The 12,993-nt window shown below is 44.2% G+C and overlaps 1 protein-coding gene across 6 annotated transcripts in view; it reads left to right on the top strand.

The window, feature by feature from the left end:
* The window catches only part of map3k13 (mitogen-activated protein kinase kinase kinase 13), a 37,518-nt gene extending 25,177 nt beyond the window's left edge, over positions 1-12,341 (top strand). For 5 of the 6 annotated variants that reach the window (XM_086266158.1, XM_086266162.1, XM_086266160.1 and 2 more), the window contains 13 exons: positions 99-802; positions 2,125-2,308; positions 2,409-2,600; positions 3,262-3,420; positions 3,552-3,710; positions 3,813-3,921; positions 4,041-4,150; positions 4,271-4,387; positions 4,754-4,915; positions 5,064-5,820; positions 5,898-5,968; positions 6,110-6,401; positions 7,478-12,341. In XM_086266158.1, the coding sequence (XP_086122284.1) occupies positions 172-802; positions 2,125-2,308; positions 2,409-2,600; positions 3,262-3,420; positions 3,552-3,710; positions 3,813-3,921; positions 4,041-4,150; positions 4,271-4,387; positions 4,754-4,915; positions 5,064-5,820; positions 5,898-5,968; positions 6,110-6,401; positions 7,478-7,579 (3,045 nt within the window). In that variant the 5' untranslated portion in view covers positions 99-171 and the 3' untranslated portion in view covers positions 7,580-12,341. The remainder of the gene's footprint in view (positions 1-98; positions 803-2,124; positions 2,309-2,408; positions 2,601-3,261; positions 3,421-3,551; positions 3,711-3,812; positions 3,922-4,040; positions 4,151-4,270; positions 4,388-4,753; positions 4,916-5,063; positions 5,821-5,897; positions 5,969-6,109; positions 6,402-7,477) is intronic. The other variant, XM_086266163.1, reaches the window with a different exon arrangement.
* Positions 12,342-12,993: the final 652 nt, after the last annotated feature.

Raw genomic sequence — 12,993 nt, 5'->3', positions numbered from 1 at the left:
TCTGAGGTGACTATAGTTATGTAAATGTATTTAATTGCATTCCTGTTTTTGTAGTTTTTAATCTAGTTAACAGTTTCTCATTCTGTTTTTCTCTTCAGGTGATTTTCAGCATTTAGACAAACCAGTGTGTTAGGACACGTCCCACTCATCGTCACTGGGCAGCCCATACACATGCACGACACCATGGGCAGCTCCCCTGAGGTGCTCTCTTGGACTTCCTGTCCAAGTCTACTGGTGGGCAAGCTGAAGGAGGAGCTCAAACTCACTGTGGTTGGGGACAGCATGAAGAAATCCAGCTCGCCTAACTCCCAACCGCAGCCTCCTCAGGCCCCTCTATCCAACTTACCTCCTCAGATCATCACAGACCTCGCTCCGCCGACACACCTGCCCGTTCCCCTGCTGCAGACGCCTGGCCAGGATGAGGAGTCCATGTTGGGCGGTACTAGTCCACCAAACGCAGCCCTGAGCGTGGACTCAACTCGGAGCGAAGGCGGACACTTTGACAACAGCGTGCTCCAGCTGCAGGAGCAGGACCACGAGGAAGCTGGGTCGCCGGCATCCCATGAGCACGTTGGATGTGGCAGCGGCATGGACGAGCATATGGGAGAGGGGGACTGTCCAATGGACCACAATGGAGAGGGCAAGCCGAACCTCCCGCATCACCCTGATGACATCAAGCTGCACTTCCAAAGAGCCCCTCCTGGGTCGGGAGGCTTCTTAGAGGGGCTCTTTGGCTGCCTGCGGCCTGTGTGGAACATTATTGGGAAGACCTACTCTACTGAATACAAGCTACAACAGCAAGGTAAACTTTGGGTTTTATCTTTCTGTTTTGCATCAGTTTAACACGCTAAATGCTTTTTGTTTAATTCAGATGTCCCCGTACCTGTGAAACTTCTGAGAAACGAACAAAAGATTCCCTCTTGTTTCTCCTAATGTATTCTGAAACTGTAATTGAATAGCCCGTCCTGGCTTCGCCGCTTTGCTGTTGCAAGTGAGGCTGCACAGCTGTCAGTTTGAATTGAGGTCATGGTAAAGGTAGGCTCACCTTGCCGTAGGGCTGCACGCTCAGGCTGGACGAGAGCTACGGGATATGAGTCGAGGTCAGACAGAACTGGGCTGGATCTCGTGGCTGCTTAGCCGTAGTCTGGGCTAGAGGTCGTAGCTTCTGTTTCTAAAACCACTTAAACAGCATGATTCAGTATTTGAAGGTCTAAGACATTTATAGGAGCTAAAGGCTTATTTATACAAATATTGGTAAGAACTATAAAATATGTACTTTCTGGTGTATTTTTGTGGTCATTTGTGGAAATTTACACCACTGTGGATTTGAAAGCTGTGATCAAAGTGCAGACTTTCAGCTATAATTCAAGGGTTTAACAAAAATATTGGAAGACAAAATGTGTGTGAATAAGAGGGAGGCAAGCAGAAAGATGCAGTCAGTAGTGAAGGTGGATGTGTTTAAGTACCCGATGCCAGCCATCCAAAGCGACGGGCAATGCACAAGAGGGGTGAAATGGAGAGAACAGGCAGGGTGGAGTGGGTGGAGATGAGTGTTAGGGGACAGAAGGATAGCAGCAAGGATGAAAGAAGGTTTTACAAGATAAGAGACCTGCTGTGATGGAGACGGTACCTATAGGTATCTGAACCTATGGAGCAGGTTTGGCCACGAGAGCCGGTGTCCTGCAGATTTTAGATCTCACCCTGGGTCTTCACACCTGAATCAAATGATTAGTTCATTACCAGGCCTCTGGAGAACTTCGAGACGTGTTGAGGAGGTAATTTAGCCATTTAAATCATCTGTGATGGATCAAGGACGCATCTAAAACCTGCAGGACACCGGCCCTCGAGGTCTGGGTTTGGACACCACTGCTATAAACCAATATGAAGTATTTACTTCTTCATAACTTGTAGGAGTAGCTTCACATTTATATAAACCGAAATGAAAGACACACAAACATCCTTATCCTTGGGCTTTAAGCCTATAAAACACTGTTCTGAAAAGCAAGTATTACTGACATTACTGACAAAAAAGTTGCTAAAGAACACATGTAGTTCATCATGTACACTTTGCAAAGTACCAGGATGCTGTGGTCATTTTGACAAAACTTGCTAACCTGATTTCAGACATGTGGGAGGTTCCTTTCGAGGAGATTTCAGAGCTGCAGTGGCTCGGCAGCGGAGCACAGGGTGCCGTCTTCCTGGGCAAGTTTCGCTCCGAGGAAGTGGCTATCAAGAAGGTGCGAGAACAGAAGGAGACGGACATTAAACACCTGCGAAAGCTCAAGCATCCCAATATCATCAGCTTCAAGTAAGTCCACAGTCACTCGCCCTTGTGCGTGACGCGTTTGTTTCATCTGGTGGCGCTCTGGGTGTGTTTAACATGTATTCTGTCTTTTTTTCTGTGTCAGGGGTGTGTGCACCCAGGCACCTTGTTACTGCATTATCATGGAGTACTGTGCCCAGGGTCAGCTGTATGAGGTGCTGAGAGCGGGGAGGAAAGTGACCCCAAGGCTGCTGGTGGACTGGGCCACAGGCATTGCCAGCGGCATGAACTACCTACACCTGCACAAGATCATCCACAGAGACCTCAAGTCTCCTAAGTGAGTTTGTCGGGCAGGAAGCTGATTAACTTTCTGACGGAGGAGCATCTTATACATTTGTGTTGAGAAAACACAGTAGTAGACCCAAATCAAATTTAAGTTATTTACTCTTTTTTTTTTTTTTTTTTTTGTGGGAATGAAATGCATAGTTTTCCTGGTGCATCATGAGTGCTGTGTTCACACAATCCATCCTTTCTGCTCTGAATAGTCTGACATTAACTCAAATACCATTCTCAAATTTAACAAAAGCTACTCGTCTTCATGTAAGAGTATGACAGATTGTTCTGTCTCATCCCCGCTGCACGCTTGCATCTCTAATCAATATCATCGTGCTGCAGCAGTGCCGCACACTGTATTAGTCAGCAGAATAATAGCAGTCTGAATGTGCTGGAAAGGTCAGACTCATTCGACTAATGGGGTGATTCAGATGCTTCTCTATCAGCGAAGTCGTTTTGGCTTAAAACTGATTCTAAGTGCTAAAGAAAGAAAAGCTCATACCCTGTAAAAACTTGTGCATTATCATCATCATCAGCCTGAATGTTTTAACCCCGGGCCAACTCATCCTGCTTTGTCTGCCTTTTTTTTTTTTTTCCTTTCTTTTTACACTCCTCTTAACCAAATAGACTGACCTTGCTGTGTTTTCTCTTTGTGCATCTTTTAGTGTTTTGGTGACCCACAACGACACTGTGAAAATCTCAGACTTTGGCACATCCAAAGAGCTCAGTGATAAAAGTACAAAGATGTCATTTGCGGGGACGGTGGCCTGGATGGCCCCAGAAGTGATAAGAAATGAGCCTGTGTCTGAAAAAGTAGACATCTGGTGAGTAATAGATGAAGAAATATGAAGCAATGTTTAGCTTTTCCACATCATAGAAAAGGATGTTTTAAGTGTCATCTTTAATAGTCATGTTTCTGCAATGAAACCTGTCCATCTTTGCTTGTGTGTTGTAGGTCATTTGGAGTTGTGTTATGGGAGCTACTGACTGGAGAGATTCCCTACAAAGATGTGGACTCATCCGCCATTATTTGGGGTGTCGGGAGCAACAGTCTCCACCTTCCCGTCCCCTCCACGTGCCCGGACGGGTTTAAAATCCTCATGAAACAGACATGGTGAGCAAAAACAGCTTTTCTACTACATCACTTAAAATATGATGACTGCTAGAACGTAAACATACTCTGTGTATCTTCCTTCATGATTTTCATGAACTCCAGGCAGGGAAAGCCCAGGAATAGGCCGTCGTTTCGTCAGATTCTCCTACATCTCGACATCGCCTCTGCAGATGTTCTGGGAACTCCTCAGGAGACCTACTTTAAGTCTCAGGTCTGGACCAATACTGAGAAATGCAAGACTACACCTTAACTTTGTGTGCTTTTTGCAGTGTAATTCTTTGTGCAGTGAATGCTCTGGCTGCATGTTGACTGTGTAAGTCCATATTACAGGCAGAATGGAGGGAGGAGGTGAAGAAGCATTTTGAGAAGATCAAAAGTGAAGGCACCTGCATCCACAGGCTGGACGAGGAGCTGATCCGACGCAGGAGGGATGAACTCAGGTGTGTGGGGAAAAGAGAGCAGACATGTGGCTTGTTAATAGAAGACATGGTTTTTAATTTGTACATAAAGCAGAAGTTACTGGAGTTGAACATTTGGATGCATTTCATGCATGTTCTCAGGCATGCACTGGACATCCGGGAGCACTATGAGAGGAAATTGGAGAGAGCCAACAACCTCTACATGGAGCTCAGTGCCATCATGCTGCAGCTGGAGGTCCGAGAAAAGGAGCTGATGAAGTATGTCGATAAACATTTTTGTCACATCTGTGCTTTACTAGTATCCTGCTCTCATTGTGCCCGTATTTCCTCTTTCAACATTTCCAGTAACAAACTGCAACAGAACTGAAAGCATGTTCAGCTAGCTAGAGTGACAAAAATGATCTGAATGGTATCGTCAGTATTTTTAGATTTTTCCTATGAGTCTCTGCTTTTTTTGACTTACACGTGATGTACATAAATAGTGAGTTTCTTAAATTATTGCAGATTCCTCGATGTAGCTTTACTTGTCAGGAATGCTTTTCACTTCCCATTAATGTTTGCTATGTTGTGTTTAACTAAAGTGCAGTGTGACTGCTTTTCCCCCATGATCTGACTTAAATCTAGTTCTGTGCATCACCGTAGGAGAGAGCAGGCGGTGGAGAAGAAATATCCCGGCAGCTACAAGCGCCACTTAGTCCGACCGATCGTTAGATCCAACGCTGTGGAGAAGCTCATCAAGAAGAAAGGAAGCATTTCCCACAAACCTGGGATGCCTCCCACCAAAAGGTCTGATTTTCAAACGTATTATCTCTATTAAAAGTTACACGTTCATGTATCTGTAGGTTCAGCTGCAGATGTGTGATTTATCGCAGTTCAGGTCAGAGTGTCATTTAAATACTTAAATGAACTGTTGAATACAATTCATATTTTCCAGGCCAGACCTGCTTCGCTCTGATGGCATCCCTAGCGTAGACCCTCTCCCGTCGCCCTCACCGCTGTCTGCTAGCCCGAAGGTCTCCACCCCTCCTGGCAAAGCCCGGTACCGAAGCAAGCCTCGTCACCGCCGCGCCAACAGCAAAGGAAGCCACAGCGAGTTCTCCACTGTGCTGAAACCCATTGCTGGAGCACCAGAAGAAACCCACTCTCTCCAGGAGCAACCGATCCACCATCATCACCACCACCACCCTCCTCAAACGGAGGGGAACTTTCTCCCCTTGAAAGGTCGCGAGCAGGCTGTTGTCAACTGTGCCAACAACCTGCGATACTTCGGCCCCGCCGCCGCCCTCCGTAGCCCTCAAACTGACCACATGCAGCGCCGCGTTTCTGGCTCCAGTCCTGACCTCATTTCCACCGCTGTGGATGCAGACACGCGACAGCGGACTTCATCCACCAGCTCCAAACCTGCATCAGGCGCTGGTGCTGGTTCTTTATGTCCCTGCTGCCAGGCTCACCCCTTCCCCGGCTGTCTACACTGTCAGGAGACCCCTCCCCTATCAAGCCACCCAGAGCTGCCGCACTACTCGCTGCTCAACACCCAAGAGGGCAACCAGTCTTCTCTGGGGGCGCACAACAAAGACACAGTCTCAGATGGAGAGACCACAAAGAAGACAGAGACGCAGGAACAGGATGCATCCCAGAACGCGCACACACTGCCCTCTGCACTGCCCCGCACTCTCAGGCCGCTCAGGAAGGTGAGCAGAGCTTTACGCCGATGAGTATGTAACGTGTGCTTGTGTGGAATTAAAAGCTGTTACCGCTTCTTTTTCAGGGTGGTGATGAGTCATCCGAAGAAGAAGAGGGAGAGGTGGATAGTGAAGTGGAGTTTCCAAGGAGACAGAGGTGAATACAGAAGGTCATTTAGTTTGCAGCAAAAGAAAATGATCTTTAGCAGATCAACTAGGAGCCATTTTCAAAAGAAACTGCTGCAGTAACCATGTGGAAGTTTTCTTTTCATTTTTTTCTCCCCTCTCTCCTTGACAGACCTCATCGCTGTATGAGCAGTTTCCAGTCCTATTCTACTTTCAGCTCAGAGAACCTGTCGGTGTCTGACGGAGAGGAAGGAAACACCAGTGACCACTCGCACAGCGGACCCCTGGAGAGGCTGAGCGCCAGTCAGGAGGAACACCTGGACGAGCTGCTGTCCCACACGCCGGACATCCCCATCGACATCTCCACCCAGTCAGACGGCCTCTCTGACAAGGAGTGTGCCGTCCGCAGGGTGAAGACGCAGATCTCGTTGGGGAAGCTGTGCTCCGACGAACACAGCTACGAGGTCAGTTTGCGTGAATCTCTATGCAGATGTAGCTCGAAGGGTGGTAAGATCCACCGCTTCAGTCCAGATAGCTCTCAGCAGCTTTGTAAAAAGACACGAGTCCAGACCATGTGGTCTTCTGACTTTAATGGTGTCCTAACATTTCCTCCAGCGCCACCATGAGCGGCTGTTTAAAGGATTACTACCAAAATGGGTTTAGCATGCGGATATGAGCATTTAGCTGAAAGCACTTCTGTGGCCAAATAAAGGCTCTCAGATGGTTTAAAGGGCTGGGCTTCTACATATAGACTGAAATAATGTGACACTATGCACATCACTTATTAATAGTAAGCCTTTGCTCTATCACTACTGATAAACACACTCTGTATTCGTATGTAGGGCATTAAATCATTTTACTTTGATGTTTAATTTATTCATTTACAGGGGATCGAATGTGCTCATTTCTAATTCTATATTTTTATCTTTGAACTTTGCTACAGTAGCTTTGAATGATTCTCAGTTTAAAAAAAAATCCCTGCAGCTCATCAGTTCATCCTCTGCCTGAAACAAGTGGTTTTAGCTGCTCCCCATGCACAAGCAGGAGCAAAGCCGTCTGCAGCCTGAGCTTTTGAGTCACAGGGGCTGTTTGGGTGTAATCAGTCCATACTGACCTTATTATAAACTATGGTACATCTTACATGCACCTTGAAAGAAGCGGGGGTTGCACCCGTTTTTTGGCTTCAGAACTGTTCTTCGTGGCACAAACTCAACAAGGTGCTAGAAACATTCCACAGAGATTTTGGTCCATATTCACATGATAGCATAACACAGTTGCTACAGATTTGCCGGCAGCACATCCACCCACTGTGGTCATAAAGGGGTGGATATGTCAGCAATACAAATAGCCTGTCATATTTAAAGTTGGAACTAATGAATCCAAACCCTTTTTGTTTGGAGTCATAAGAAACATTAATTTATGTTTATTTTATTTACTGCATTGCACAAAACCTCATTCTTGAGATCATAATGCATCTCAAATCATCCCTGATGCTGGATCTTTCTTAATGTTCCCCTGTTTGTTCCCTTTTGTCTCTCAGAATCCACTACAGTTTGGGGACTCGGACTGCGATTCGTCAGAAGCAGAGTGCTCCGATGCCACTATTAGAAACAACAAAGTCGGGGCTCCTTCCTCGTGGTGAACCTGCCTAAAGGGCTCATCATCTTTCTTGCCTGGAGGCCATCATGTCCTTCTCTGCTCTGCAGAAAATACAGCAATAAGAGGACAAACATTGTAAACAAAGCTCCCTATAGCAACGTCCTATGTAATCTCTCCCATATGACCCCCACCCCTCATCTAGCACAGCATTCAGGCAACCCATTGCAGGGATTCCCTTTTGAATGATAATGTACAATAGATAGTTTAACGTTCATAATTTATTTTTGTCTGAGTTCTGAAGGAAAATTCAGGAGCTATGAGACTTCTCTGATCTGAACAGAGAGGAAATAAACAGACATTTTGAATCCAAACAAGGGTTTACTTTGTGATGGAGAGAGACCAGGACTGGAAGACGGTGTAGATGATGACGATGATGATCATGATAATGATGAGAAGGGCTTATCAATCAGAAGATGATGGCTTTCAGTGGGGAGATGCATAACTGCAGTAGTTGGTCTCTCAGGTGACTGACCCAGAATAAAAGCGGCTTTCAACATCTCACTGTTGTGGACAGACATCTCCAAACAACAAGCAATCGCTCAGCTCATACTGCAGCCTGACCAACCTGCTTTATCATGAGTTTACAGTATCAAGTCCCAGTACCCCACCTCCTCCGCTTCCACCCCGCCTCCCCACTGTGAGTAAAGTGGGGAGCATGGAGCTCATGGAAAACATTGTGAACACCAGCATGAACAACCTGCCTCGCAACTGGATTTTCTCCCTCCCTGAAACCACCGGATGTGTCTGTTCTTCAGGATCCCCCCCGCCCTCACGTAGCTGTCGAAGCATGCTTCTGCAGCTCGCGAAATGAAAACGCTGCCCCAAGACTGCATGAAGCGGACAGAGCATCGGAGATAAAGACGTGGCCGAGAGCTATAGGAAAAAAAAGAAAAAAGAAAAGAGACTCTTCCTCTCTGACTCTGCTCGTCCTTCTCTTAAAGACATGCCAACGTCATCGTCATCAGCAATCAGATGTCACAGGCAGAGTTACTGAGGGAGTTATCTGTGTGTGAGAGTGTGAGTGAATGTGAGTGTGACAACGCAAAGTCCTTTCCTCTCCATTAGACATTACAGTTTCAAGTCTCATCTCAGGATCGTTCAAGGACTGTGAAACTGGACTGGACCAATTATATGAAGGAATGTGTTTTGTTTTTTTTGTTTTTTGAGCGGCACATATTAAGGACCATGCAGGAATACTCGAAAAGGTCTTACAGATAGCCTTGATGTTCAACGTTTTATTGCTGTAACAGACTTTAATGGGATGTGGAGACGAGGCATCCAGGTGCAGTATCCCATTTCTTGAAATCTTCAGGTTCGGCATGTTCCACGGATCATTTTCTAGCAGGGTGGATTATGCCGATGTCCAAAATGGTCATTATTTGCGAATTATAACAGCAATAACACGAGTGAGAAAGAAGTCGCTTGTTCAGGATCTTGCATGTCTAGCTGGCTAGACGCGAGCACAGTGACTGGTAGCCAGCGGAGAGCGCCAGGCGTCAGAGCTGCTTATAGAGGCTATTTTTTTAAGTCCAGAGTGGGATTTTAGAATTTCCTTTAAGGCACTTAAAATACTTAAATAAACACTAATCCATTCACATTCAAAGTGTGAATCTTGTAGGCCAGATTTATTTATTTTTCTTAAAATACTTCCTTATGTAGTCCCAAATAGTTAAAGAGTTTCTTGGTTAATCCTTTTTCACCAAACACATGCAAATACAGGTGCCTTTGATCACATGTTTAATAATTTATCAGTTTAACTCTTTTCACCATCAGCCCAGCTGCAGGGCCCTTTTAGAAGAGCTCTTTAAATGACCGTAATTCTGTTTCTGTTTGTGCCAGAGACACAATTCAAAGGGTTTCAGAAAGAAGGGATCACGAGCTTCACAGGGATATTTGTTGTGTCACGGTACCACAAAGCATTCACAAGGTACTGATGGCTGAACACGGACAGTAAAACCAACTAAGCCGAGATGTTACCATGTGCACTCCTCAACTGATTTTGCCTTGAGAGAAAATTCAAATGGTTCCTGAAAGATGAAAATTATTTTGTCATGTGTTGTGATAAGGGGTTAAGAAGCATATAGACCAAACTAAAAATGTATTATTTAAAAAATCTGAAAAAATATAGGCTTATGGTTAGCTAATGTCCTCTGTCCTCCTCAGCACACACACCTCCTTAAATCTGGATGGTTTATTCATTTATGATTCAAAATCAAAATAAATGCTACACTTCTTCCTAATAACTTGGAACATTAGTGCATGTAGTAAAGTGCAATCAAAGGTTTGAAAAAGCAAGAGCTCAAAGAGTTCCTTCTCTTTATCCAAAAAGGAGTGATTGGGAGGCTGGAGCTTCGCATTTCACACCTACAGCTAGTTAGGAATCCCCTGTTAACCGAACCTGAAGCCTGCATACGCAGAGACAACACAGGGAGAACATGCAAACTCCACACGGGGCTCAAATTTAGAAAAATCATAAGTTAAATGCTAATTTTAATATTTTGTCAAGAATCTGTTCTGGTTGTTTGTGGGTTTATAGTTGTGTCTTCAGCGGATAAAATGCATGCATGGTTGGTTCGAGGTCTTTCCCTGCAGCTTTCAGGCCATCTCCGATCTTTAGTGTGGCGCACAGTCTAATCAGCGTTGCGGCTTTTAGCACATACCACAGGTGGTTTCAGAATTTTTGTGTAATGGTGAGATGTTTCGCACTTTAGAGTTACATTTTTTTCCAAAGACTTCCAATTCACACAAACATGCACGGCTGCTTTTTTTTTGAAAGGCAGTCAGGACTCGACATTGTTTTAAAGTTTAAAAAAAAAAAAAAAGTATGAGAAAAAGCCTTTAAATGAAATGTTCTCTTTAATGACAAGTTGTGTGACCGTCCACAGGAAGATGAGATGGTGATGCACTTGGTGTGTTTTAGCATATAACAGCCATACCTGTAAACTCCATATACATGCATGGAAAATCTCACGATTACAGAGCTAACCCTTCTCCTAAAAGCAATCTTTAAACATGTGATCAGAGGGAATCTTTATTTTGTGTTTCTGTGAAAGGTGATAAAATGACTAACCCTGTGCTGCTAAACGGTATGATAAAGATTCAAAACAAAGCGCTGATGTTTTTTGTTTTGCGGTTCTTCGTCCAGCAGAAACAGTTTTCTCTGAATATTTCTGAATATCGTTGTTAAAATGCCCTGTTTTTGTGGCCATGTCTTTGCTGCTTGGGATGGTCAGGTTTTGTGCAAGAGCAATATATGGGCAGCCACTAGATGGCGACAGTTAGGCTTGTGTTATGTAAATAACCTGACTCATCCCTTTTTCTGACTAACATCATTTAATTCCTGATGGTTATCCAGAACAATATTACTTTTTACCTCTCTGGTTGTCGCTGAAAAGGGATACTGCATCTGTGAGAGAGCTCTCTTTTGTTTTGCTTTTAATAAGCCCCATTTCTGTCATCATCCTCACTGATCTGATCTTCAAGCTGACAAACAGCCAGTTTCAATTTAACGATAATGATGTCAAGCTGCCGGCTCAAGCGTGTGCAGACGGCTGAGATTCTGCATATAAAGGAACATAAGCCAGAGACGAGGCCACGGAGCACCGGAGCGACCTCATCTCAGTGTTACTCCTGTACATAAACACCTGTAAATGTCATGTGACCCATTATCGCCTCCCTCCCTCTCTCTCTTTGTCATTGCACAGCTCTGGCAAAGCCTCGAGCTTGATGACCAGCGGACTGGTTGAGCAGGAAACTCTTGAAGTCTGTCCCCACATCAGTATTGAACACTACAGGAGGGTGTGAGTCATAAACCCGAGCAGCACAAGGTGATTATTAACGCCGATGGACGGACTGCCTTTTGCTCCACAGCTTCAGAAAGGCTTACACCTTCTGCCTTTCCTCGAACCTCCTCCTTCACTCTTGTTTACGTTCGTGTGAAATAACCCAGCGTGTTGTAATGACGGGGTAATCCGATCAAGCTGTTAATAACATTATCTTTCTGGCGTATATCCTGTGAAGTATGATTGTTGTGTAGTTTTAATTTAATTTTGATCTTCTTTTTTTTTCCTTTGTAGCTGGCCTACATGATTGTTGAATTTAATTTATTTTGGATGACTGGTGAGGAGGAATAGTGTTCTTTTTAATTTCAGGCAGCTTCAGAAATGTCACGACCTACGACTTCTCTCCTGGAAAGTATTATTTAAAGGAAGCACAATGAATTGGTCAGGGAAGAGGACAGTATTTGTGTGTGTGGTTGAACAAAAGCATCGTCACGTTGACCCTGCAGGGGACCATTCGTCATTTAGCTTTGATTTAGCAGACTTTACATCAGTAATTATCTCATCGTAGGTTGTTAGGAACCACTTTCAAACATAAGTCAGTCAGTGGGCTGTCTCCGCAGTGTAAATGAGGCGTGAAGCCTGGAGGGATGCGCGATGCTGACCTCGGTACATCTGCGGGGACCCCCACTTCCTCTCATTCTTACTAGGAAAAAAACAAACAACTTGCATTCAAATTTCTGTGAAATCGTCTCTCTAACTGTGGACATCCTGTTGCCTCGTCCTGTGTTATCGGACTCATGTTTCTTTGTTACTCTTGTTTCTATCCTCTTTCCTGTTGAAAGGCATTATGATCAACCAATCCTGTCAATTTCCTGTATTATCCAGTGTACAGTGCAACGAGTAACTGGGAGAATTAAATCAGCGCAAACAACTGCATGGAATAAATGCTGTACTGTACCCAAACCTCTGTGGTCTGGCTCTTCTGTTTGTCCCCTACTCTTTAGTGCTTCTTTTATTGTCCTCTATTTATTTTTTGCTGTGTGTGTGCAAAAGCCACGCCGCATATTTTCTGAAGAAAATTGAAAACGGGTGCAATCGTTCCTTCAAAGATCTACCCGTTTTCCTGTTTTGTTACAAAAAAGAATTCAGCTATTTGTTGGTAACACATAAATGTTCCATAAATATCTATCTAGATCTCATTTATGAGATAGATAGATAGATCTTGAGAGACAGAAATGCATGTATATTCCTGTGTGAAAGTATTAAGCCACTCCTCATTTCTTTATTTATTGAAATGTGCAAATGTTCACTGAATATATAAATTATACAAGACAAAAACAGAGCATATACAATTCAGTGTTTTGGTATGACCACATTAATTGTTCAACACAGCCTGAACTCTATTAGGTATTAAGCAGTCTTCAGGAATAGTAATGAAGTAAAATAAAAGCCAGGCTGAGTTCATGAGTGATGATGTTCCATTGTGAGTTTTCCAATCCAGGTATGATTTTTTTTTTTTTTTTTTTTTTTTTTTTCCAACCATTGGATAAGAAATCTTCTGGCTGTTATTTCATGGTAGGTTAAAATCTGGTGGTGTTTTTCTGTGTTCATAATT

The sequence above is a fragment of the Aulonocara sp. 'chitande type north' Nkhata Bay genome, linkage group LG16 (assembly GCF_057382095.1).
Source record: "Aulonocara sp. 'chitande type north' Nkhata Bay isolate Kocher_YH1m ecotype deep benthic linkage group LG16, A_spYH_male_GT1.1, whole genome shotgun sequence".
In the NCBI taxonomy this organism is placed as follows: domain Eukaryota; kingdom Metazoa; phylum Chordata; class Actinopteri; order Cichliformes; family Cichlidae; genus Aulonocara; species Aulonocara sp. 'chitande type north' Nkhata Bay.
This window is presented reverse-complemented; position numbering and strand designations above follow the sequence as displayed.